This window comes from Pararge aegeria, chromosome 4, assembly GCF_905163445.1.
Source record: "Pararge aegeria chromosome 4, ilParAegt1.1, whole genome shotgun sequence".
Lineage (NCBI taxonomy): Eukaryota > Metazoa > Arthropoda > Insecta > Lepidoptera > Nymphalidae > Pararge > Pararge aegeria.
Genome location: NC_053183.1, coordinates 2,508,171 through 2,534,301, shown reverse-complemented (window position 1 = coordinate 2,534,301; position 26,131 = coordinate 2,508,171). Strand labels below are relative to the sequence as shown.

General features: G+C 36.5%; 2 protein-coding genes across 4 annotated transcripts in view; one reads left to right on the top strand and one right to left on the bottom strand.

The window, feature by feature from the left end:
* The window catches only part of LOC120637858 (dual specificity mitogen-activated protein kinase kinase 7-like), a 33,745-nt gene extending 20,053 nt beyond the window's left edge, over positions 1–13,692 (bottom strand). For both annotated transcript variants that reach the window (XM_039909896.1, XM_039909897.1), the window contains exons 1-5: positions 13,450–13,692; positions 12,062–12,153; positions 11,573–11,716; positions 10,169–10,396; positions 6,344–6,523 (exon numbers count right to left, since the gene is read on the bottom strand). In XM_039909896.1, the coding sequence (XP_039765830.1) occupies positions 6,344–6,523; positions 10,169–10,396; positions 11,573–11,716; positions 12,062–12,153; positions 13,450–13,591 (786 nt within the window). In that variant the 5' untranslated portion in view covers positions 13,592–13,692. The remainder of the gene's footprint in view (positions 1–6,343; positions 6,524–10,168; positions 10,397–11,572; positions 11,717–12,061; positions 12,154–13,449) is intronic.
* Positions 13,693–14,347: 655 nt separating this feature from the next.
* LOC120637688 (receptor-mediated endocytosis protein 6 homolog) overlaps positions 14,348–26,131 on the top strand; it is a 51,582-nt gene continuing 39,798 nt past the window's right edge. For both annotated transcript variants that reach the window (XM_039909637.1, XM_039909636.1), the window contains exons 1-4: positions 14,348–14,891; positions 18,639–18,862; positions 21,321–21,488; positions 22,735–22,947. In XM_039909637.1, coding sequence (XP_039765571.1) covers positions 14,598–14,891; positions 18,639–18,862; positions 21,321–21,488; positions 22,735–22,947 — 899 coding nt within the window. In that variant the 5' untranslated portion in view covers positions 14,348–14,597. The remainder of the gene's footprint in view (positions 14,892–18,638; positions 18,863–21,320; positions 21,489–22,734; positions 22,948–26,131) is intronic.

The window sequence follows — 26,131 nt, the reverse complement described above, 5'->3', positions numbered from 1 at the left end:
TTCTTCTTAACTTCAATGGTGGAATACAGAGCTCACTCTCCATTACATGGATTGGAGTAGTTTTTATAAAACCTCCAGTTATTCTTAATGCCTGATTTTGTAGTCTATCTAGTTTTGTTAAATGGCAATTAGCACTACTATCATATAAAACGGAGCCGTAGTCTATACGACTTCTTATTAATGATAAATATATTTGCCTTAGATGTTTAGTATGAACGCCCCACGACGAACCAGCCAGAACATTAAGTAAATTAAAACATCTTTGAACCTTTACGACAGTCTCGCCGATATGTTTACCCCAACGCAAAGATTTATCAAGCCACAAACCCAAATATTTATAAACTTCTACCAACTCCAAAGAACAGTTCTCTACTTGTAATTCCACGTTTGGTCTTTTATGACCCCTATGGAATATGCAACACTTTGATTTTTTTGCCGATATCTCCAGGCCAAGCTCATTCAACATTTCATTAAATATATTCAGAGCCCTCTGCATTTTATTAGCACTCTCCTGTACATTCTTATTGGTGCTAAGTAAAACAAAGTCGTCCGCATATTGGTACATTGAGATATTTACTATTTTATGGAAAAAAAATAATGTCACTATATTAAAAAGTATTGGTGACATTGGATCACCTTGGGCCAAACCTTTATATGTAAATCTTGTAATATAACTCCGATTATCAATGTTGTCTTGCATTTTGAGATGCCTTTCACTTAAATAATTCCATATATATTGACATAACTTTTTACCAAAACCCAATTCATCCATCGTTACAGTAAGCTTCTCTATTAAGACGTTATTGTAAGCCCCTTCAATATCTAAAAAGCACGCTACTGTTTGTTGATTTTTTGAAAAGCCTATTTGAATCTGCGTAACTAATCTTGTCAAACAGTCTTGACAGGAACGACCTCTTCTAAATCCTGCGGTGAATGGTGATAATAGATTATTTTTTTCCACAAACCATTCAATACGTTTTGTTAGCATAGAATGTAAAATTTTGCAAATACATGATATTAGAGAAATTGGTCTTAGTCTTTTGACACTATTTGCTGTATTGTATGAACCTCGCTTCTGTATTGGCACTACGAGAATATCACGCCATTGCATAGGAATATTACCAGTGTTTACAATGCGGTTAAACAATTTTAGCAGGTAGTATTTTCCATTTGTAGGCAAATTAAATATCATGGAATAAGTAATTCCATCGTCACCCGGTGCTGTATCTTTTGCTTTAATGCAATAATACATCTCCTGCACTGAAAAATTACCTTCTAAAGAAGTGTTTGTCGAGGAAAATTCGGGTGATTTTCTGGAAACGTAATCAGGGGCAAGACTACATAAAAGCTCAACTTTTTCGTTCTGAGGCGCATAACATTTAGGAGACCGATAACCTTTCATCCACCGCAACCGATGCCACATGTAGGGGATTGTTGTTTTCTCATTAATACTATCACAATAACTTTGCCAATCCACTGTATTTGCCCTTCTAATAGCGCTCTTAGCATCCTTAGTCTTCATTTCAAGAATATTTAGATTATCCGGTGTGGGGTTCTTACGAAAGTTACTCAAAGCCAATCTACGTTTAGCTACCAATTTGGATAAGTCTTGATTCCAATATGACTTGGGATGGAAGCCCCGCTTCGGATTATGGCAAGTTTTAACCATCGGAATATACAAATCAGCCGCTTCATTTATCATTTTTATAAAAAGGTCATAAAATGGTTGAATATCTAAGTCATTATCAAACGATGTAAACTGAACTTCTAAAGCACTTCTGTATAATTCCCAATTTGCTAACTTAAAATTGCGCTTTTGTGTCATATCCTCAGAGTCTCTATAGTTAAATTTCATCTTAATAAACATGTGATCGCTTCCTAAACTTTCATTTATGACTTTCCATTCAAAATTTAATGCTATATTGCTTGTCACAAAGGTTACATCAGGTGACGTTCTTTGAGGGCGATTATTTACATACTTTATTCTTGTATAGTCACCATTATTAAGAGATACATAACCTGCATCTAAAGCAGCATCGCAAATATTTCTACCTCTTGTGTCCGTTTTATATGACCAATTAGTATGGTGTGCGTTAAAATCTCCAGCTATTAAACAGTTATTAGGATATATCGAAAAAATATGTTCCCAATCCGCTAAAGAAGTGTTAATTGACGACGGGCAATATACTAGAATTATTTTCTTAATTTCTTTACAATTTAATAAACTTACACATTTAATTTCTATTCCTAAATTATTAATGACGAGAGGAATTTCTTGAATTTTAATTGACTTATGAATAACAAAAGCTATACCACCATATGAATCCTCCCTATCTTCTCTAAATATGTTATAACCACTTATATTAAAGTGAGACTCTGAGCCCAACCATGTTTCACAAACTAAAGCAATATGAATTTTTTCCTGCGACATTAACAACTCAAATTCCGTACGCTTATTTCTTATACTCTGCGCATTCCACTGCAAAAAATTCAGTACAAATTCTTTGTGTCTGTTGAAACTATCCATTAAATAAAGAAGAAAACATTTTTTTACATATAGCCCTACTTTGAACAAAACTCGATATTAATTCCCAAATCTCTTTAACTAACAAACTTCCTATTAACTCTAATTTAGTTTTAAAACTATGAGCAGACTTAAAAATATCTATTATATTTTTTACAGTGGTTAGCAGAAGTTTACCAAAAGTTTTTTCATACCCTTCCTTCTTCTTCTTCACCTGCGCTTCGTCACTTTGTTGTGCACTTTCCCCAAATACTTGGTCTGCCCAACTCGGTGGTTGCTGTTTTGAGTTTGATTGTTCTTCCTTTCTTATTTCAGCTTTCTGTTTCTTTTTTCCCTGTTTTGGTACTTTTTTAGTCGTCTCCGACTGGTTCTTTTTTAACTCATCATCTTCCTCTGTGGACATCTCTCCATTTATTTCAGTTTCTATAACTACATCTCTATAAGATCTTTTGTTTTGCATATGACTCCTGGTTGGCTGGTCGAATTCAATACTTTCGTGCTCCGATAGAATATCAGTGTCGTTATATTCAGTTTGTTTCTTATCTGAGAAAATTTTAAATGCATTTCGGTACGTACAGTTCTTCTTAGTCATAATGTCTCTAATTTCTTTTTCATGAAGAAAAGTTGGGCATTTTTTATACAAAGCCATATGTCTACCTTTGCAATTCACGCACTTAAAATTACTTGTCTCACAATTGGCATGAGTACCTGCACACTTAGGACACACTATTTTTCTTGTGGGGCAAGATCGAAACAGGTGACCGAATTTCCAGCACCCGTTGCATTGGGTAACAGGAAAGGTATATTTCTCTACTTTAAATCTGCAGCCATAACCAAAAACATACGGCGGTAAGGTTGGGCCTTTAAAGGCTAACCGAATCGTTTCTGAGTTAACCCATACACCTGAGTCACTTACCCGTTTGAGCCTCCTTACCGAGACTATTTCAAATTCTGAATTCAAATTTTTTAAAATTTCCTCATCTGTTTCTTCTAGATCAGCCTGCCGAACGATTCCGTAACATAGAGACATCTCATCAGCTGGTTGGATTCTATATCCCAAGTTTATTAAACTCACACAACTCATCAACTTGTTACCACTTTCTCTGTCACCAAAATACAGGATAGCCTTATAAGGGTTTTTATACATAATTCTTCTAATACCCGCAATATTTTCAGATCTCAACAACTTTGCCATACCAAATTGCTTTGGTAATAATTCTTTTGATATAATGCATACCCTAAAACCAGAATCTTCTTCCAAATTGTCAGAGTTACTTCTTGCATGACGTTTAGATGCTCGTTGCACTTTAATAAAACCTTGTTCATCCTCCGTTGAGTCCTCCTCGCGGCTTCTTTTTTCCACATTTCGAGGCTCGCCCTCACACTGTTTGGGTACTGACCCATGTTGTTGCTCACTTCCCATAATTATTTCTTCTTCAGACATATTACTACTCGTATCAAATAACTCCCGAGTCTCCTCCATAATAATAAATCACCATATTAAAAAGTAGGTAGAATAATACTAAAATACCGACTCGATAAATTCCTCTTAGTAGATAACAACAAACGTGCGCTCGCGTCGACGGCTTGCGCGCCTATGTGGAAGAAGTTGTGAGAATTAATTACTCCAGCATGGATACTTTCGCCTAAACGCTGGCAAGAAGACGGTAATCACTAAAGTCTCTCTCGTGCAAACCTTCTGGTAACCTAATTTCACAGCACGCTGAGTTCTCCATCTTTTAAACTCTAGTTTGGAAACACTTGCACTGCTTCGACAACAGCTGCTGTTACACAAAACAGGCCACAACGAGCAAGAGATGTGGTCACATAGGAATCTATTGCTTATACATGGTTTGCCCAAGACAAATAATGAACACGAAATAAAATGAATAAAGAAAGAAAAGTCACTACAAACTGACTGATATTTCAAAAGCGCTTATTAACTAAGTCTACTTGAAATAAATGAATTTCTAACTAAGCCGAGACCAATACTAGAGCGTTGCTCCTGCATTGACATCTGAATAGAAAAAAATCTGCCACATAATGGGAATAAAGAAAGAAAGGCCACTACAAACAGACTTCCTTGATGTTTCAAAAGTGCTTATACGCTAGGTCTACTTGACATAAATGAATTTTGAACTAAACCGAGATAAATACTAGAGCGTTTTATTTAGCTTAGATAATAAAAATAAATGTCATCTCAAATAATAAAACTCTAAGAAAGATTACAACCCAAGATTGAGCATCAGTGCTTACAGTTTTCCTCAGACATCCAGTTCTTAGATCCAAAAGCGTCGAACGACTGAAATGGCTTCCCGTGCGAACAAAGCCACAGCGAAGTAGAGGTTTTAGAGTTGCGTTTATTTATTCTTTTCATTGCACAGTGTATTTTTTCTATGTATCTTGAATTAAAAAACTTAAGTCGTTCAGTTATTTCCCGGCAGTAGCGCAGAGCTTGTAACTGCATTAAGTCTGCATTGCCGCAGCTTACAAAAATCAATGATCTGCCGGGCGGTGGCCGGTGATACAATTACACTGACACATGACATCTGAAAGTTGGCGTAACTGAGTTGCGTTCCGAAACTGTTCCTTATGGCGATCTGTACACGTTGTTGTTTTTTATTTTATTTCTTAAATAGTTGTGACTTACTGATTATTTAACGTTGTATTGTTTGTGTATTGTTACTTGTAGTTTTAATTTATTTTTAATATTTCTGTAGATATTTCATTTGCCTTTGCATTTAACTGTTATTAGTGCTCGTTTTCGATTTAGTTATGTTTTTAATAGGTTAAATATATATTAATAATTTTATTTGATACTAGCATTTTTAAAAAGAAGTTTTTGATTTAAGTGTTCGCTAAAATTAAATGTTTTGTTAAGGTATAGTGTCCTTAAACTTTTTAAACTCGCGATAACTCTTACTTTAAATATAAATAAATAAATATACTAGATTATTATCTGCACTGACCAAATATCAAATAGACTTCGGGTCAGCGCTCATAAACGATAAAAACAAAACGGTATGAATTTCGCACCAGTCTTCATTTGTTCGACTGACAGATTACACGTACAAAATGGCATAATTTTGTACGTGTAATCTGTCAGCCAAAAATTACTAACCTTAAGTATGAAAAGACGATGGCGTATTTTTTTCCCAGGAAGTAAACGATTGTTTTATCATATTATTTAAATTTGCATTAAATCTGAAAACAGACCGCGAAACTAATCCAAATAAACAAAAAATAATAATAACGGCCCTTTTCGTACGCGTTGCGCGTACGGCGTACTACTCCGATGTTCTCGCATCTTTTAGTTCAAGTGTATGGTATTATGGTTGAAACCTTCTCTACCTTCTTCTGTATTCTTCTCTTCCTCTATAGTCTTCCCGTGGGGATAATATAGCCCACAAAATATTCAGTCGCTCTCCGAATCTTTGTCTAGACAGAACATTTCCACTCAACACTCCGTGCAACTCTGGCTGGCTGTGCTATACTATTAATATTTCTGTCTGCGGTTGACTGTACTTCATGGACGCCGGCAGAGAATTTGCACTAATGATGATGTTCCATAGGACTGGATGGATCACCCTGCAGGCTTTCTTAAATCCAGTATATATGGCCCCAAAGAGGATGGTGTTGAAGTGATGGATGAATGAATACAGTTTTATTGTACACCACACAAAGAAAATTCACAAAATACAAATATAATAGAGCGTTAGGATAGAAGGTACAAGATAAGGTAGACGACGGTGATGATCTGGGAAACATTCGCGTGGCCGCACTCGTTAATCATGTGTTATTCGCTTGGGGTCTACTCACCGCCATGTAGGCCGCACAGCCAGCGCTCCGCGTCTTAGCTTTGGAGTCCACCAGGCGGCCGCTGATGCCGAAGTCGCAGAGCTTCACGTTGCCGCGCTCGTCCAGCAAGATGTTGCTGGGCTTGACGTCGCGGTGGATCACGCCGTGCGTGTCCTTCAGGTACGAGAGCGCGTTCACCGTCTGAGGACAACGCATCACTTAATACTTGCATTGACACTCTTCATTCATACGGCACAACGCCAGAGGGAGGTAGGGCATAGTTTTTTTTTTAAGTAATACCATTCGTAACAGGTACCAATCACTCTATAAATAAATAAATATATAATGTTTTAGTAAATTTATAAAGTGGGTTATTTACCCACTACACACGACTCTACAAAAAAATTTTCGTTCTTTGTCCTAAAGTTTATACTATTATTTTCCAGTTAGTTATGCACAAAAACGAAAAGAAAATACCTTTTTTCGGTATAAAGTTTGCTTTTGTGATACTTATAATAATAATAATCATTTTTCAATTTTTTCATAAATTTTAATTGATTTTAATATTTTTAAAAAGACCGCGGGGTGAGAGTGGGGAATTAACGTTTACACTGTGCCGCTAGATGGCACCCGAGTGATAAACAACCATCAGGTGTTATTTACAAGCCCAGAATAACTTAAAATGTCGTCACGAAAGTGCAAATACGATGCTGATGCATTTTGTTTTATATGTGGTCAATTATAACAGTCTTCTAAGCACAAAAGCAAAGTTTTTCATGCCATATATTTTTTTTCCGTCTTATTACGACCTAAACTACCGAAATTCAATGCTTTGCAATCAAAGTCAAATTTCATGTTGACCCGTGTAATTAAACTTTTATGTTCATGACATTGAGTTGGTGGGTAATTTGATATAAATACGACTGCATTATCGATGCACCGCAGTCCTACATGGACTCGAACGATGCAAAGATACCTCCCGGTGTCGTTTATCAGTCAGAAGTGGTACGATACGCAAGTCTAGTCCACGTGGTGAACTTGTTCGATTTGACTGTCAGCTGAAATGACGATTGTTCTTAATGACTATTGTTTTTCAGACTGTGGCCATCTTTAACGATTGTCTAACAATAACTACAATACACACATCGCCATCTAGTCCCAAAGTAAGGGTAGGTTGTGTGTTGGGTACTAAGATGACTGATGAATATTTTTGTATGAATAATAAAACATAAAACACCCATACACTGAAAAACATTCATGTACGTCACACACACATTTTCCAGTTGTGGGAATCGAACCCACGGCACAACAGACAGCAGGGTCGCTGCCCATTGCGCCATCCGGCTGTTTATGTCCTATTTTTATACCTATTTTTTTAATACTATAATTGTACGCCCGGCTGTGGGTATAATGTTTTAAATGCTTTCCTAGGCATTGCCAACTGCCTTTCTATGTGTAAACAGTGAAAAATTCTATTCTGTTCTTAATCTGTCAGCATTCAAACTAGCGAACTAAACTATGATTTCGTTTGGCTATTTTTGAGCAGTATTCTATGCCAGGTTTTTTTTCGTCAACTAAGTCATACTACTGAACATTTACTATATATATATGTATATATACTGAAAATTAATTTGAATAAATAAATATGGTAGACACACATACACACACTCACACATACACACACACGCTCGCATGCGCGCGCACACACACACACACACGCTTGCACGCACGGACGCATACACACACACACACACACACACACACACACACACACACACACACACATCAAAAAACACTTTTACTCATAATAAATGGAAAGTCAATAATGTAATCTTCTAAATACGAGTATGTATTCTCTCTGTTTTATCTCGATAATTATCTAATTTCGATGCACATATGGGAAGACACTGACCCCCAAACAAGGATATCCCAAGGTCCAGTCCAGGGTCCAGGGTAATTTAAGAAATAAATTGTACTTTTGATGAAATAAAATCTGCTTAGCGTCAGAAATAATGATGGAAGTACTTCGCATGGACGAGCTCGTCTAAATACGCTCTTCAACTAAGAAGGCTTAAAGGCTGTTCAATCATACAGATATGGCTACTGGGCTATTTTACCAAGATTTTCTCGAAGCACTACAAATCAACACGCACGAACGTTCAACTATACCTCCCGAACAAAACGCATTCTACGAACATGGAAAGAGACTTAAAAAAGAAAGCGATAATAAAAAATAAAAAAATTGACCTCCATAGTAGGAACATGACTAAGATTCACAACGCCATTTTGTATTTCATGATGTTATTTAATTTAATTTATATGTCCATAAAAATATATCAAAATTTAAAAAGAAAATGCACTGTAACAATATTAATATTAGAAGCAAAAATAAACTCGTTGTGCAGTTTACTAGGCTACAAAAAATTGCAAATTCATTCAAGGGCAATTGTATATTATTTTATAACAAATTACCAAATGAAATCTTTGAGTTGTCTCTCAATAAGTTCAAAGTTTATATAAAACGTAAGCTTACAGAAAAATCCTATTATAACATTAAGGATTATTTAAACGATAAAAAAGCTTGGGTGTGAATTGCTCTAGCTTCATAGCTTAATTTAAATTTACTGGAAGATGGTGATAACAAAAAAATAAATTTACCCGGCTAAGTTTGTTGTGGGCTCTTCTTAGACCAGGGCGCGTTTGGAACCCTCGTAGCTTTAGATTTAAGTTGGCGAACGAAGTTATCACCATCCCGTTACAATTATGTAAACAATTATGTAAACAATTATGTATGAACGCTTCATAAGTGCCTGTGATAGGCCTACATGAATAAAGAAATTTTGAATTTGAATTTGAATTTATGTCTTTTCAAGATTTTGGGTAACTTTAAAATAAGAGTGAAAAGGCAACATCTAAACAAGCGTATTAAACACATATTGTGTCTCTAAAAGGTGAGATTATAATAAAACTCGATAAAGTAACTGTACCCAGTATAGCCTCGGCATGGCTAGCATGGGCATGAGACAAAAATTATAACCTCTGACAAGGGATAAAATTAAATTGTCCACATACCAAAGCACGACGACATGGAATAGAAAAAGTTTACCCCCTTTTAATATTTGGATATTATTTCCACTTATTTTCCAATGCTCGGAGAATTGATAAAATGTTTTTATAATTTATATATTATGTGAATTTTATGTATACTAGGTCTTTAATTAAATTTATTATTTTATTTTTACGGAGTAAAAATTTATGAAAAAAAAATTATATAAAAAACATCCACCCTCCGCTTGCGGGGCTTTTGAATGCCCAAGCAACCGATGTTTAGGGCTCCAGAGTGAGGAACCTCCTCACAATACGCGCCGTTTCAAGGACTACTGCCTTCTGTATCCGACCCTTGATCCAACAACCAAGCAAAAGCTTCCTAAGATGTTGGTCGAAGCTTTTCGCGAGAAGACCATTGACTGAAACGACGATCGGAACAATAACGGTCGACTCGACATTCCACATGGCGGTAATCTCGTGAGCAAGGTCCAAGTATTTAGATACTTTTTCCTTTTCAGCTTCCACCAGATTAACGTCATGTGGAATAATGTCAACAATTATTATTATTATTAAAGCTGTGGGAGATGATAAAATTGTTTACTTTTCCCAGAAGCTAAAATTGCGTACTTTTTCCAGTAAAGAACTTAGATAGTCTCTTGACAGTGTGAGAACGAGAATCGGCATTTTCCACGAGATCAAAGGCGTCAAACTACTGAATCACTCCTTTATACTGTGGTGGTGTGAGGGTTTTTCACTGTAGTGTTTTCTGCTGAAAAAACTAAAACTCAGCATACTTACCGCCACAGTAACTTTCCCCAGTATAACCTCTGGTATGGGCTCGCCGAGCCTTTTCAGCAGCTTGTCAAAACACGAAGCCATGAGCTCCATGCATATCCACACGTCCGCGTCCGTCACGAAGCAGCCCAGGCAACGCACTATGTAGGGGCAGTCGTGCGATCGGACAACCACATCGAGGTCCATCAGGATGCGTTTTGTTTCTTCAGAGTTTCCCGAACGGCGCATTTGCTATGGAAGACGATTCAAGTTTAAAAAAAAAAACGACTCTTAAAACTGCGTTCGTGGTGAATAAATTGTTTGGTTGCTTTGTTAGAACGTGCAGAAATATTAACACTTGAGAATTTTATGTTTTCCCCGGACCAAAAGTATAGCCTATATATGTTACTCTCTGTCCTTTCAATTAACTAAATGCCAAAAATCAAGTCTGTTTGCTTAGATAATGCAATATACTCGACTACATAAAATAAGTAATTCATTTAAAGGAAATTGTATACAATTTTACAATAAACTACCAGTTGATGACTTGGAGATGTCACTGAAAAAGTTAGGGTTAAAACGTAAGCTTATAGAAAAGTCCTATTATAGTATTAAGGACTATGTCAACGATAACAATGCTTGGGTGTAAATTATTGCTCTAACCAGGTTGCTTCTTTAATAGTTTTAAGTTACAATGTTAGATGGTGATAACAAAAAAAAAAACAACCGGCTAAGCTTGTTGTGGGCTTCTCTTAGACCAGGGCGCGTTTGGAACCCTTGTAGCTTTTGACGAATTTAGTTATCGCCATCAACTCATGTTATATTTTTACATATAATGTACACATCAAAAGTGCAATATACTCGTATGTGCCTATTACAATAAAGAATTATTTGACTTTGACTTTGATAGGGCGTAATTAAGGACCAACAAACAAATACTTTCGTATTTATAATATTAGTATGGATAACGGTTTGACATTCACGTTATTCCAAGGGCATTCTTATCTATATGTTCAATTCAGAAATATATGACTATTGGGTTAATATGCACACCCTATATTACATAGTTTTTTTTTTTGTTTTAATAAAGGTTTATTTATTGCGTCTAAATTTACAAAAAAACTTCAATCCTTGCAAACTACTTGTGTTAGTTCTTGGTTATTGTTATTTTCAATAAATTCTTAAGTTAGTGTTAGTATGCTAGTTCTTATGTCAGATGGATCCCGTAGGATGGGTGAAAGCCACATCCATATCTCCACGCTTTTCTATCTTGGGCAGCTTTTAATATAATTCTTTTATAATATAGTTAACTCCATTCAATTCTGTACAGCAATAGACAATCCTGTTATCAGCATGGTTATCAGTTTATCTGTAATCCAGCTTTCTTATTGTTTTCTTTTGTTGAAGCAAAAAGAGAAATATAAAAACCTTAACAGCTATAACAGCTCCAGAAGGCCTGTGCAGCATTTTGACAACATGGCCACAGGTCCCGCTGCCCAGCTCACCCAGCTGCTGCAGGTCATCTATGTGAGATTTGTATTCTGTTCCATCCACATTCAGTTTGCCACTCACCTGGATCACAAAATATGTCCACATACATTTAGTCCAAAGCCTCAGAATCAACTGACTCATAAATAAAGTACCTTAGTTCTTGTAAGATTATATGTACGAATTATTAGCTTGACTCAAACTGTTATACAATATGTCATCCTAAGTTAATTACTTGAATTGTTATAGAAAGGGTCAATGAAGTAGGATTTTTTAATTTAATATCATCATCCAGCTTGTGTTTTTAGCAACACCAGAGTGGAATTCGTCAACTGTCATTCCAAAATATTGAACTACTGGTGATTGTAAAGCTTATTTATATATCAAGTCCAAATTTCCTTACATAATGTGCCACATTTTTAAACATACCTTGTAGACCTCCCGCATTCTATACTCAGTATCAACAGCCTGTGGAGATCTTGGTGGAAAAGCTGGTATGTCTCTTGTAGAAAACATTGGGGCTGCAAAATGGAAGAAAAAGCACTTTTACTTTGTTGTAACTATTGCTGATTAACTAACAAAGCAATTTACAGAAAAATTTAGGCATTAATAGCATAACTATAAAATTACCTATAAAACTACTAGATTAACTTGTGTTTCCATTAAAGAAAATTGGAGGTAAAAAGTATCCTATGTTTGGTAACAAGACTGAGAGCTGCACACCATGGCCAAGTCTTGTATGTAGCACATAAACAACAAACAGGCATGACTACTGTTGTGCTTAATGGAAAGCAATGATGAGATTGGTACTCAAGTAATATGTAGCTGAAAACTTTGTATGTGTTCAGGATAATAATTAAAAAGCTAAATAAACTTTTGCAGGTTGTTACAGGTTGTTACAGGCTGTCAGTAGAAAGTGTACTTAGCAAGGAGTATTTCAGGCATCCTTATTCAGCAGGAATTAGAAAATTAGAAAGAATACTATGAGCTGATCTCTCAATTTTTTTACTTTCATTTACATCAAGTCATTAAAGTCTAACTAGTTTGGTTAGACTTTACTGACCTTTTACTTTCAAGTATCTGTGAATTTTATTTAGGTGCAACAGTTTTGTCAATAGATCATGTAGATCAAGTGATTAAGGCAGCAACCATTTATTTTAAGGCAGATGACGATGAAGTGTTTACCAGAAGAGCTTTGGAGATGGTGTTTCTCCTGTCTTACATCTTTATTCATAGATTATGGATGATTATGGAAGTATATTCAAATTTTATGCTGCCTATGTGTGTTGCCATAGATATTTGTTATATAGAATTCATCGAAAAAAAATCAAATCTTCATGACTTCAATTCAAGTAAATGTTCAATGAAGGTACATAATAAAGTTAACTATCATAGGAAGTATAACATGTTTTATTGTTTCAAACAACTTTTCTTCAATACACCAAATCCTATTACTTGTAATTAAGTCTACCGGGATGAGAGGTTATAATCTTGTGTTTTGTCTAGTAGTATTATAGATTGCATCTAATCTACTCCTATTAATAAGATGTTAGTGTTATTGTACTAATTTGGAACTGTCGTTTGTCGTAAATATATAAAAAATAAACGGATTTCAGAGAGTTAAATGTTAATTATAATCCTTTTCTTTTAATATTAAGAGCTGTTGTATCTATCGATAACCTTACTACAAAGTGATTATTGAACTTAAGTGCAAGGAAAACAAATTGTTATGGCAAAGGTAACTAGCCTCAGGAAACACATAAAATGAGAGTAAGATGCTAGTTTATAATAGATTATATGTCAGTTATGTTACTTACGGGGTCTAGGCCTCCGACTACTCCCAGACCTGGAAGCCCCAAGTCCACCTTGATTGTGGAAAGCACCCTCTCGATTACACATTTCATTTTTTAAACGCTCTTGCAAACCTCTCAGCTTTCCCTCAATTGAACTCTCTGACATTATAGTTACTATAATCGTCCACTAGTCACATTTAAACATCTATTTCTAAACATTTATTTTAATTATTTACACAAAAATTAGTAAAGTCAAAGCTGCAGTCCAAAGATTTCTTTTCTCCGTCAAACTAGGGTAGGCCCACAGATGACAGAACATAACCACCAAGCAAAACTCTCGCTAGAGGATATCGATAGGACGTAGGCAAAGAGTATATAAACATAAAGTTCATGTCAACTTATATACTTATAACATTTAAAAACGATGCCTAAAAGTTATCATCATTCCAAAATCGTAACTTTAACGACACATAAGTCAAATAAAACTTTGTTCAATGTTAAACTAGTAATATTCAACGTCAACCAATCTTGTATATTTTAAATTGATAATTTGAGAGGCAGTTATCGATTGACTTTATTTTAAAAGTACTTTATCCGACTTTTAAAAAATAAGCTATGAACAGTAACTAACTAACTACCTGATTTTTTTAACAATCTGGAAACTTCATGTATTGTTTGTATTCTCATTGATCGTTGTCATAGTTTCTTTTCTATTAATTGTATTTCGTTCATAAACCGAAAATGTAAAATCATTGAGTTTAAATTTTATCAATTTTTTCTTCCATTAAAGTCAAATTATTGGTGAGAAAAATGATAAATAATTTAATTTTAATTTCTGCCCCTTTACAGTTTTTTGCATTTGACATTTACTATTGTTGTTATTTATGAACGAAAATAGCTTTCATTCAACATAGAATCTCGATTCATTTTGCATCTTTTATTGTATTGTCCACTAAATAAACTGCGTTTAGTTGTTTGTTCGTGTTATTTAAATAGTAACATACCCTCTAGAACATTTGAAAATGGTTTTGATTTGAGCTGCGCCATGTATTGAAACTCTCCTGTGATTTCAGTTTTCTAATCAATTAGTAGTGATAATATTTCCTGTGATGAGATGAAAATATAATCTAACTATGAACAAAATATAGTGCTGATCAGTGTAATAAGGCAGGATGATGCAGCCTACGTCAGACGGCTGTATGAATATCGCGGAGTTAGCAAATCTGTTGAGAAGGGAGAAAATCTTCATAAACTCCGAAAGGCAGTTGCTACAGAATCTCAATGAGGAAGTGGAGAAGAGTGTTCTGGAACTGTTACAAACTGCGTGGATATGTTCTCTACAGAGACAGAATCTCACAAATCTTATCACTTCAAGATGTGAGGCAGAGTCTGTTGTAGCTTGTCAACGTGTTAGTCTTCTAGAAGGCACCACTTTTATTGATGCTCACAAGGTGTTGCAGTACAAGGTAGGCGATCAATTTTATTTTAGGTTTAGGTATTCTGTTTAAAGTTAATAATTATTGTTGTTTTCTCAATTGCCTCAGACAGAGAGCACATCATGTCCTGATAGCAATACTAACCCAGCAGAGGAGTGAGAGATTTATTTGAACTCGGACCGAGTTCAAATAAATCTCTGGCATGTAGTCATTTTATACTTTGATGTTGCCAAAGTTTTTTAAAAATGATAGGATAATGAATAATTAATAATTGTTACTGTCATCATGAGTAATATAGATATATCTTGTGAGGTTAAGAATTCTTTTTAAGAAGATAATGTGTAAGGTAAATTGATGTTTGAACTGGTGGTAGAGTTGTAAAATGTACAAATGAAGTGGGCCTTTGTGATTATTTTTTTGTCTACTACAAGTACCCACCACAGCAATCTCACCTATTTGTAAGGTTTTCACCTTTTTATGCCACAACAAGTTAGCCCTTGACTGCAATCTCACTTAATGATGTATTCTATAATAGTAATGGTTTTCCGTCAGTCCAAGTCTCTAATCAGTTTCCAAGCTAGTAAGCATGCTGAATTGCTTAGCTGCACATCTTTGTTTTTAAGGTAGTAACTAGCCATGGTCGAAGCCTACCACCAGACCAGACCAGACCAGATAAGTTCTGAAATTATAAATTCCCAAATTGCCCATGTTTGGAAACAAACCTGGTACCTCCCTCTTAAATCCACAACGCTACCTGCTGCGCTAGGGGCTATGTCAAAAAGTGATGATGCTAGCAAGCTAAGCTGTTATTCCCCAAATCAGTATCTACGTGACATATTACAGGAACACTTCATTGCTTGGCCACACATTTTTGTCCATAGGGTAGTGTCTCCCACTGGACAAAAAAATAATTAATTTTAAATTAATGACATTCAATTAACATATTTATGATTTAATTGTACGTAAAGATTGTAATCAGTTGTTAGTCACAACCATTCTTTTGTGACCTAAATATCCACCCACTTTTGTTTCATAGTAACAATACAACTGCTATTTGATAATTTAATTTAAACAAACTTTCAAATAATACATTTACTATGTTATTTGAAGCATTGCTGAGTTTCTTGTCAGTAGTCACTACAAAACAGTCTTGACATTTTAAAAGTGCTTATATTACCCTACCTACTCGAAATAAATGAAACCCTTTATTTATGAATTGCCTAATATGAGATTTTGATTGTTTTTGGAGTTCACTACTTTATTACTTATGGAAAAGCAGAATGGAATCACTTCGTTGTCTTGTCTGTTTGTCAGTATATCCCGTATACCCTGGTTATATCAGTTCTTATACTGATATAAAAGTAACAACTTTTTCAGTTCATATAAAATTCCCAATGGTATAAAAATTATGTCTAAGATGTAACCTTTCTCTGTTGTCTTTACAAAATTTTGTCAATATTGGATCAGCCTTTAAGCTATGCATAGGAAATGATGATTTGTTTATTAAGTGCCAGCAATATATTTCTAAACCCGTTTTCGTACATAAACCTTTTTGTTTGTTGTGTGTAGAAAAATTTAACATATATTGTTGCATCTCTAGTTTGTATGGGGATGACACTAAAACACTTTATTATGTAAAATATTAGTTTGTATTAAGGATTTTAGTAGTACATCTATGTAGTAGACTCCCACATAGATGGCGTACTTAAAAAAGCAAAATCTGCACTGGGGATCTGCGGTCGGCTGGCGGGGAACAGATGGGGTATGAAACCCAAGATAACCTTCTGGCTCTACACAGCCATTGTGAGACCTATTGTGTCTTACGCATCCGTGGTTTGGAGTAGTAATACGATGCAGGTAAGAACCCAGAACAAGCTAAGCAGTCTACAACGCTCAGCCTGCTTACTCATAACAGGAGCGATGAGCACCACCCCTGGGGCTGCTCTGGATGCTTTGCTGAATCTCCCTCCTCTTCATCTACATGTTAGGAAGGAGGCGAAGGCTTGCATGTACAGGCTAGCAAGCCAGGGTGTGGTAAACTGGATCTCACGAGAACTGAGGCATCTTCATAACTCAGTTCTTGAGATACCTGTTTTGGGGATGCCAACAGACTCAACAACTCCAAAACTTAATTTCCTCAGGCAATATACTGTGGAAATTCCAAACCGTATTGACTGGCTTGAAAACCGGATCACCTGGAAACCGGGGAGCCTTAAGTGGTACACAGATGGCTCCAAGTCGGGTAGTAACGTAGGATGTGGAATATTTGAGGAGACCACCAGGTTAGGGCTCCAACGTAACCTGGGTGTCTACGCCTCCATATTCCAAGCAGAGGTCTTCGCAATAATTGAATGTGCGGAAACCTGTCTGCTAAAGAACTACAAAAACAAAACTATTTATATCCATTCGGATAGTCAGGCTGCACTTTCTGCTCTATCTTCTGAGGTTCTAAACTCAAAACTGGTAGAAAACTGCAGACAATTACTGAATACTCTGGCGCTAATAAACAGGGTCATTCTACGCTGGGTTCCTGGCCATAAGGGGATCATCGGTAACGAAATGGCCGATGAGCTTGCAAAGTCAGGCGCTTTGGAGAAGCAGATTGGCCCTGAGCCGGTATGCGGAATACCCAAAAGCTTGGCGCAACTCACCCTTCAAACCTATTGTAATTACCACACACTTATTCGCTGGAGGCAACTCCAAGGAATGAACCATTCTCGAGCGCTAATAAAACCATTTAACAAAAGGGCCGCCTCTGAGGCATTAGCACTCAACAGAAAAAACCTATGCATACTAGTGCGAGCGCTTACGGGGCACTGTGGACTTAATAGACACATGTTCAACCTAAAGCTGCAGGATACAGATCTATGTAGACTCTGTAAGGAGGCTGCGGAGACGCCGCTGCATTTGATCTGTTCCTGCCCCGCGCTGATGCATAAACGCAGCACTCTTTTGGGGAAACACATAATGCAACCAGTGGATGCTAAATCTCTTCCAGCAAGGAAAGTGCTGCTTTTCCTGAAGGCGACCAACGCTTGCTGGGAGATCTAGACAGCGGCGTCACAATAGATCGTAGTCGGTCGACGTGACACCAGGGATCAGACGAACCTGAGCCGCAAGCAGAAGAAGAAGAAGAAGAAGGATTTTAGTAGAACCTAGTAGAAATTTTTGTACCAGAGCTCTTCTAGGGTCTTCAGTAGCCATGCTGATTTCTTACGCCTAGCAGCATAGTTGTGATCCGGGCTGAAGGGCCACTACAGAGCACAGGTCCCCTCCGGCAATGAGAAGGAGTCCACAGTCCACAACGCTGACCCAGTGCGGATTGGTGGACTCCACGCAGTGGCGTGCATAGAGGTTATGCAGTTGATATAAAATGAAGAAAATCTCCAGTAAGAGTTATAAAAAACTTAAGGATAGGCATTGTAAGAGTTATAAACAGCCTACCCTCAAGTATTTATAACTCATACTGGAGGTTTTCTTAGTTTTTTATTATCTGCATACCCTGTCCATACCCTCTATGCACGGCACTGACTCCACGTATCTTTGAGAACATTATGTAGAACTCTCAGGCATGCAGGTGGTTTCCTCACAATGTTATCCTTCACCGTTAAAGCAAGTGATATTTTATAACTTAAAAAAGTTAGAGGTGCGTGCTGGGATTCGAACTCGGCCCCCGTAAGTGAATTCCAGCTCCTTACCAATATCACCGCTTCACACTGTCACTATTACACTTTCTTATTAAGAATATTAGTTTGAATCAAGGTATATTACTTTTAGGAGGTGCAAGCACTGGGTGATCTGCTAGGATGGCTCCGCGACACCCCCCACCTCATGGCGCTGTGTCTAATGCTAGGCGAAGACCACATGCCTCCCAGCCTGCCGGCGTCACTGGTCGCCGGGTTGTACGGCAGCTGTCGCTCCCCCGCAGACAGGACACGGCTGTTGACTGTCATTCGCTCGCTGATCAAACATCAGATGGCCACGTCGAGCGATCCGAGAAAGTAAGTCTCTAACGAACTCTGTATTTTTTCATCATAATAATCATCATATCAAACCATTACCGGCCCACTACAGAGCACGGGTCTCCTCCTACAATGAGCAGGGGTTAAGGCAGTAGTCCACCACGCTGGCCCAGCGCGGATTGGTGGACTTGAATGGATGAATGAATATACTTTTATTGCACACCACAAAAAGTATATTGAAAAAAGAAAAGTATAGCAAAACAACGAATACAATTTGGCGGCCTTATCGCTTCATAGCCTTCACACACCTTTGAGAACATTATGGAGTACTCTCAGGTAGGTAGGTTTCCTGACGATGTTTTACATCACCGTTGATGCAAGTGATATTTTAATTGCTTAAAACGCACGCATATTTAAATTGCTTATAAACTGGAATCTCAGGCTTCTGCTGTAAGATAATCAGTCACAAGATTCGGATGTACCGATTCAATGCATACAAATGTTACAGATATGTCTCAACAAATTCAATAGACATCTTAATAAATATTTGCAGGCGGCTTGGTTGATGACGTCAGGAGCGCGAGGATTGATGGACAGGTGACCTAGGGCTGGCAAACGTTTATGTTTAAAACGAATGTAGAATAGAATAGAATAGAATATGTTTATTTACCAAAACAACACAAACAGACTTACATACGGAGTAACTTATAATTTAATACTTAATGATTAATAGTCTTAAGTCTATGTTGTGTCGTGCCAATAGAAAAGTTGTCGTGCCACTAGAAAGGATGCGGTGCTTTGTTCCGGTCTAAAGGGTGTGGTTGCCGGTGTAGTTTTTTTATTAACGATCGGCCAGCGCTTTACGACAGTCATGCCTGTTAGAAAGCAATGATGAGGTCTAGGTTAGTGCACGCTTGCCGTGAAGGAACTCCAGTTATAGGGCCCAGTATTGGGAAAGTAATACCAGTGGGCAGGACTTAGACATCACTTTCGAGGGGCCGAGTTCGAATCCCAGCACGCACCAAGAACTTTTCTAAGTTATGTGCGTTTTTAGCAATTAAAATATCACTAGCTTCAACGGTGAAGGAAAACATCATGAGGAAACTTACATGCCTGAGAGCTTTTCATAAAATTCTCAAAAGGTGTGTGGAGTCCACCAATCCGCATTGGGCCAGCGTGGTGGACCTTAAGCAATTCTCATTGTGGGAGAAAACCCGTGCCATGTAGTGAGCCGGTAATAGGTCAATGCGATGATGATGTTGGTTATAAATTTCAACTGACGTTTCAGTTATATGTATATACAATTTTCAAGGTCAGAAGGTCATCGGTTACTCAGACAGATTTAGATTCTTCAGACAACCCTGAACGTTGTTAGCGTGATGTCATGGTGTCACAATGCCACGTTCTGTATAAACGCTCTTTGGAAAAGGTTATCAATGGATAAGAGTTCGTCTTTTGTTAAATTTGTCTCTGCAGTAAGATATGGCTAAAAAGACATGCCATGTTCGAAATTTACCAATTATATGTCCATTTCCCCTTAAACTTAGCAACTAGTATATAATAATCTATTTTTATTTACTACAAGTCACTATAAGTGAAGATGCAGTCTAAGATGTTAACGGGTTAACCTGTTAAGAGCGTGGGAGTTCTCTTAAACCCGTACCACTAATCGGTCTGTACGCGACATCGCACTGGATCGCGACGGCACGTCTTCTATAGGGTGGTACCTAGCCACCAGACCAGATCAGACTAAAAACCCGGGACCTCCCACTTAATCCCACATTACTCACCGGTGCGCCGGGGAGGTCGTAAAAAGAGTTTAAAAAGTCATCTCTAGGATGAGCAGATGTGATAGGGGTCACAATGGGGGCCCAGTAGTGGGAAACTAAAACCCTGAAACTGAGTATTGGATAGAAGTACGCGTTACTTTGGGGAATTCCTTGATACATTATGAAAATAACCTAAGCTTATTTTGATATACTCACTACAATTAAGTTAAGTCTTATTATTAATTATCTTAACTATTATTCATTGTTAAGTCAACATCCCAGCGAAACCTGCGTAGAGAGTATATTGCTGTGGACGGCCGATTGGCGCATTGGGCAGCGTCCCTGTCGAGTCCAAGGCCGTGGGTTCGATTCCTACAACTGCAAAAAGGCTTGTGTGATGAAAATGAATGTTTTTCAGTGTCTAGGTGTTTATCTGTATTAGTATAAGTATTTATGTAGGTATATTATTCATTAAAAATATTCATCAGTCATCTTAGTACCCAGAACACAAGCTACGCTTACTTTCGGGCTAGATGACGATGAGTGTATTGTAGTATATTTATTTATTTATAAAAAAAAATTGCTGAATATCTGTTTGGTGTGGAGTATAAAGATTGAAGAAATTATAAATTAAACCGCAGAGGTTCTCCTACTTTTCGCAGAGTATAGCAAATTAAGCTTAACTTCCACAGTAATACCGTGAGTTTGATTATTAGTGTTGTTACCAGGTTAATTCGAACGAATAAATGCGCTCTGCCATCGCTGTACGCGGTGTTTCGAGATGGCCACACTCCAGCACGGCAGTTCCTTATAGCAGCGTTACAAGCTCCCGTCATGGCAGTTCTGAATGAGGACGAGTTTTTCCTTGACATAGATCCCGATAAAGCTATTGAGAGGTGAGTTTTCAGGGTTGTAAGGATGCGTTTTATCTGCTGGGGAATATCTTTTTAACTTTTCGTGCTATTTAACAAAAAAAAAAAAATGGGTAAAGTTCTGTCATTTATTTATTTAAATCTCGTTAGTACGGCAGGGCCAGTTACACTAACAAAATATAACTACATAATTTATGGATAACTATAAGACAAATGAATTAAAGAGGACATTAAACATGATAAAAGACATGATATTAATATAGTGTAATATAGTGATACTCTGCGAATTATGAAGTAAAGGTCATTCAATATTCTTGAGTATCTCAACAATTCACGGAACAATGCTGTCCACCCGTCATGGAATAGATCCCATTGAGTATTGCTGTCCAATAGCGCATTGAATGAAGGTATGGGTGCCATGTTTCGTGCAACAGTGTTACAGGAATGGACAACGAATAATTTGTTTTTTCGTAGACGAAGGTTATTGTCTTTTGGGGCACGTATACAGACACAGTCTATTATGAATCATTTAGTAGTTCAATGTGTTTTGGCTTTATAGTCTTAGTACGCGAAAAGACCACTACCCTTGAAGCTAGAAAATATAAAAGTGTTATACTCGTACCTAGCAAAAATATACGCAGAAGTTCAAGAGTAATTACTTCTTCTTATGTTAAATACGCGTCAACAAAAGCCAGTTGCATTAACAAAGGAAAAGGAAAAGAGAAGAGTCGTCACAGTTTTAGATTACCTTTATTTTCCCGAGGCTCCGGAGCTAAGTCTTATCTCATAGTTTTGTCAAGTGGTGGTACTTGCTGGTAATAAAGGTTTTTTTTTTAAATCTTGAGGCAACGGTCTCCGGGTGTTTACGCTTTTCGGAGTATCACGATATTATACGTCCGTCTCCAAGACGCAATATGTTTCTTTGGATTCTGCCAAAACTCTTCAACATCCGTGTAAAGTGGTATAGCCGAAATATAACGTAGGAACAAAATATGTCCCGCGCCATTAAAGAATAGATTAATAAAAGGCGTCCGGTGACGTGTTATCTCCTTCGCACTATATTCGTATATCTGTTAATGCCTATCTGCAAAACACAAAGCACGGCATGCGCATTTGTTTATTTGTTTTATCCTACGTTATATTTCGACTATATAACTGCACCGATGTTAAAAAGGTTTGGCAGACTCCAAAAATATATTCTTTAATGACACACGTTATACTCTTTGGCATTTAAAATAGGATTTAGTATATACTATTTCTTTCCCCTCAGGTTTTCACCGCCGGATCGTCTAAAGAAGTTCGGCCAGCCCAATAGCACCGAGTACACGACGAAGATGGGGCGATACCGCAAGTGGACAGTCCAGTCACTGTACAACCTCACGAGCCGGTTCACTTCCTCGCTGAAGGAGCACTGGGCCAACTTCCCCGCAACCATCGCTTGGATCGTCCAACAGATTGTGCACCTCCTCAAACAACATTCCAGGTACTGTGCATCTATAAAGACTTTTGCTTTTATATTATGATTCCTTTGGTAATTTTGGACCGACCTGTGCATAAGTTTTTTTTTTTTTAATTTCAGTAATATTATATAGCTTTAACGTTAAAGGAAAACATTGTGAGAAAACCTGCATGCCTTTCTTCATACAATTCATTCTGAGAATAGACCCGTGGCATGTATGTAATGGGTCGGTAATGATGTCGATGAATGCATAAGTTAAAAATTGTTATACAATACTTACTTACTTAGCAAATGTTAATTGTAAAGTCAACTTCCTCTGAGGATGCTCCGGTGTCGGGGCGGAAGTGTTCGCAGAGAGTACACTTCGGAATATCTGTTTGGCGTGGAGTATAAAGAATGAAGAAATTATAAAATGCTCCATACAGATTCCCCTGCTTATCAGTGAAGCTTATTCTTCATTGTATTATATCATATATATCTACAGGAAGCATCCTGAAGACAGACAAAATGATAAATAATTTATCGAATAGGCTGGGCTCTATAGCATAAAAAAGATAGACATATATATAGAAACTTCCAGGCTTGTGTATTTTAGTTACTTTCACAGCATTATGTCCTACGGCATAATATTACGGAGTAATGCTGCTGATATTGATTCTATTTTTGTACTGCAGAAGAGGGCTGTTCGTGCAATATATAAAACGGGCCCAAGAGACTGTTTAAGAGATAAATTTAAAGAAGCTAAAATAATGTCGGTGCATAATCAATACATATTTGAGAATTTAATTTATGTACATAAAAATACAACAAAATTCAAAAAGAAAGTGGACTGTAACAATATTAATATTAGAAGTAAAAATTAACTTGTAGTGCAGTTTACAAGGCTGCATACAATTAGTCATTCATTTAAGGGTAATTGTATATAATTTTATAACAAATTACCAGATGAATTCCTAGAGATGTCTCTCAATAAGTTCAAAGTTTATATATAAAACGTAAGCTTATGGAAAAATCCTATTAAAATATAAAGGATTACATGTATATATAAATTGCTGTAATTTTATAGCTAAACATTAAATCGACTGTGAGATGGTGATAACAAAAAAAAATTACCTGGTTAAGTTTGTTGTGGGCGTGGTTAGATCAGGGCGCGTTGGGAACCCTCCTAGCGTTAGTTTTAAGTTAACGAATTCAGTTACCGCGATCACCTAACATTAGTGTTAACATGTTAAATGTACGAATATGTTTGAACATGTTTGACGGCCGATTTGCGAAGTGGGCAGCGACCCTGCTATCTGAGTCCAAGGCCGTGGGTATAATTCCCACGACTGGAAAATGTTTGTGTGATGAACTTGAAAGTTTTTCAGTGTCTGGGTGTTTATATGTATATTATAAGTATTTATTTATATTATTCATAAACATATTCAGTCTATGAATAATATAAATATATCACAATTTACGCTTACTTTGGGGCAAGATGGCGATTTGTTTATCGTCGTAGTATACCATACATATACTATATACACATAATATATATATATATTTATTTTATTTAAACATCTTTATTGCGTAGTAAAGGAGAAATTACAAATATAGTTAAAAAAAAATAAAAGCAAAAGGCGACTTTATCACTAAAAGTGATCTCTGCCAGGTAACCTTAACGATATATATAATATATATATAGATATATATCTATATATATATATATATATATATCTATATATATATATATAATGAAAATGGTCTTCGTTTGAGGCTCAATCACGCCTAAACCACTGATCGTATCGACATGAAACTACCACCATTCGATGCGAAATTTTTCCTAGATGGTTTATGGCTATCTATTTTTTGAATTCCAACATTCCTTCATTATTTTATTGCTGTTTTACTTTTATGAACATTTATCCCGCTAATAAAAACAAAAGATAAGCATTTTCTCTTGATACTTTTGTTTTCATGGATTTCAACAGAGTGTATTAAACGGATTATGGTTTTTTACATTCAGCTAAGAATCTACTCACGGTAGTGGAGAACGGCTGGACCAATTGGGCTTTTTTTTATCTTCAGAATTGTCAGGAGAAAGTTTTGTATGTAAGAAAATTTTAAAAAAGCCCGCTAAAAAGTTAAAAATTTCGATTATAATCGAAGAATTCTCATCTATATAGTCACTCACCACGAAATCTCGGGAACCATAAGACTTAGAAACGTGAAACTTGGTAGGAATATTACTTTTGCTATGTAGAGGTCAGCTATGAATAGATTTTAAGAAATTCATTCCCCAACGGGGATCGCGGGGGCGTTAACAATGAACAATTCCCGTTTTTAAACTATAGCTCCTATCGACTTCAAATTTGGTAGGAATCTTCTGTAAGAGGTGTAGAAATGGGCTATGTACGAATTTTACGATAGCTCACCCCACAGGGGGTTGCGTGGGTGGGTATTAACAATTAATATTTTTAATTTTCCAGCTAAAGCTCCTACAACCTCCAAATTTTGTAGGAATTTTCTATAAGTGATGTAAAAATGATTTATGAACAAATTTTACGATATCCCACCCCAAAGAAGATTGCGGGGGCGTTAACAATGAAAATTTTCAATTTCCAAGCGATAGCTCCTATAGACTCCAAATTTAGTGAGAGTGTTCTATATGTAATATAAAAATGATCTTCGAGCGGATTTTACAATGAATCACCTCCAATAAGGTTCGCGGGGGTGGGTGTTAACAATAAAAAATTTCAATTTCGAAATATAGCTTCTAAAAATTCTAAATATGGTAGGAATCTTTTATATAGAAGAAAATAATCTTTCATAAAGAACATCTCAAAATGGATTTCAATAAAGTCTACTTCCGACAGGAATTGCGGGGGTGGGTGTTAAAATCTAAAATTTTTATTTCTAACCTGTAACTTCTACAGACTCCAAATTTGGTGGGGATCTTCGTGTATGTAGGGATATTCGTGTATTTCCTTACAACAATCGTCTTTTTGGAAGCGGAGAAAAAGTCATTGAGAGGTTTCAAAAACTTAACTTTACATGTAGCTATCCAATCAACGGACTAAGAATTTTACATTTATTTACTTTTGCAGACTACATAACCGACGAATTCTTTTATTGCGGGATCGCGGAAATGTAACAGATTAAAATGAATGCATTTTCCAAGCACATGAGATGTGGAAAAGAAATTTAGTTACTTATTCCAATAGAATTC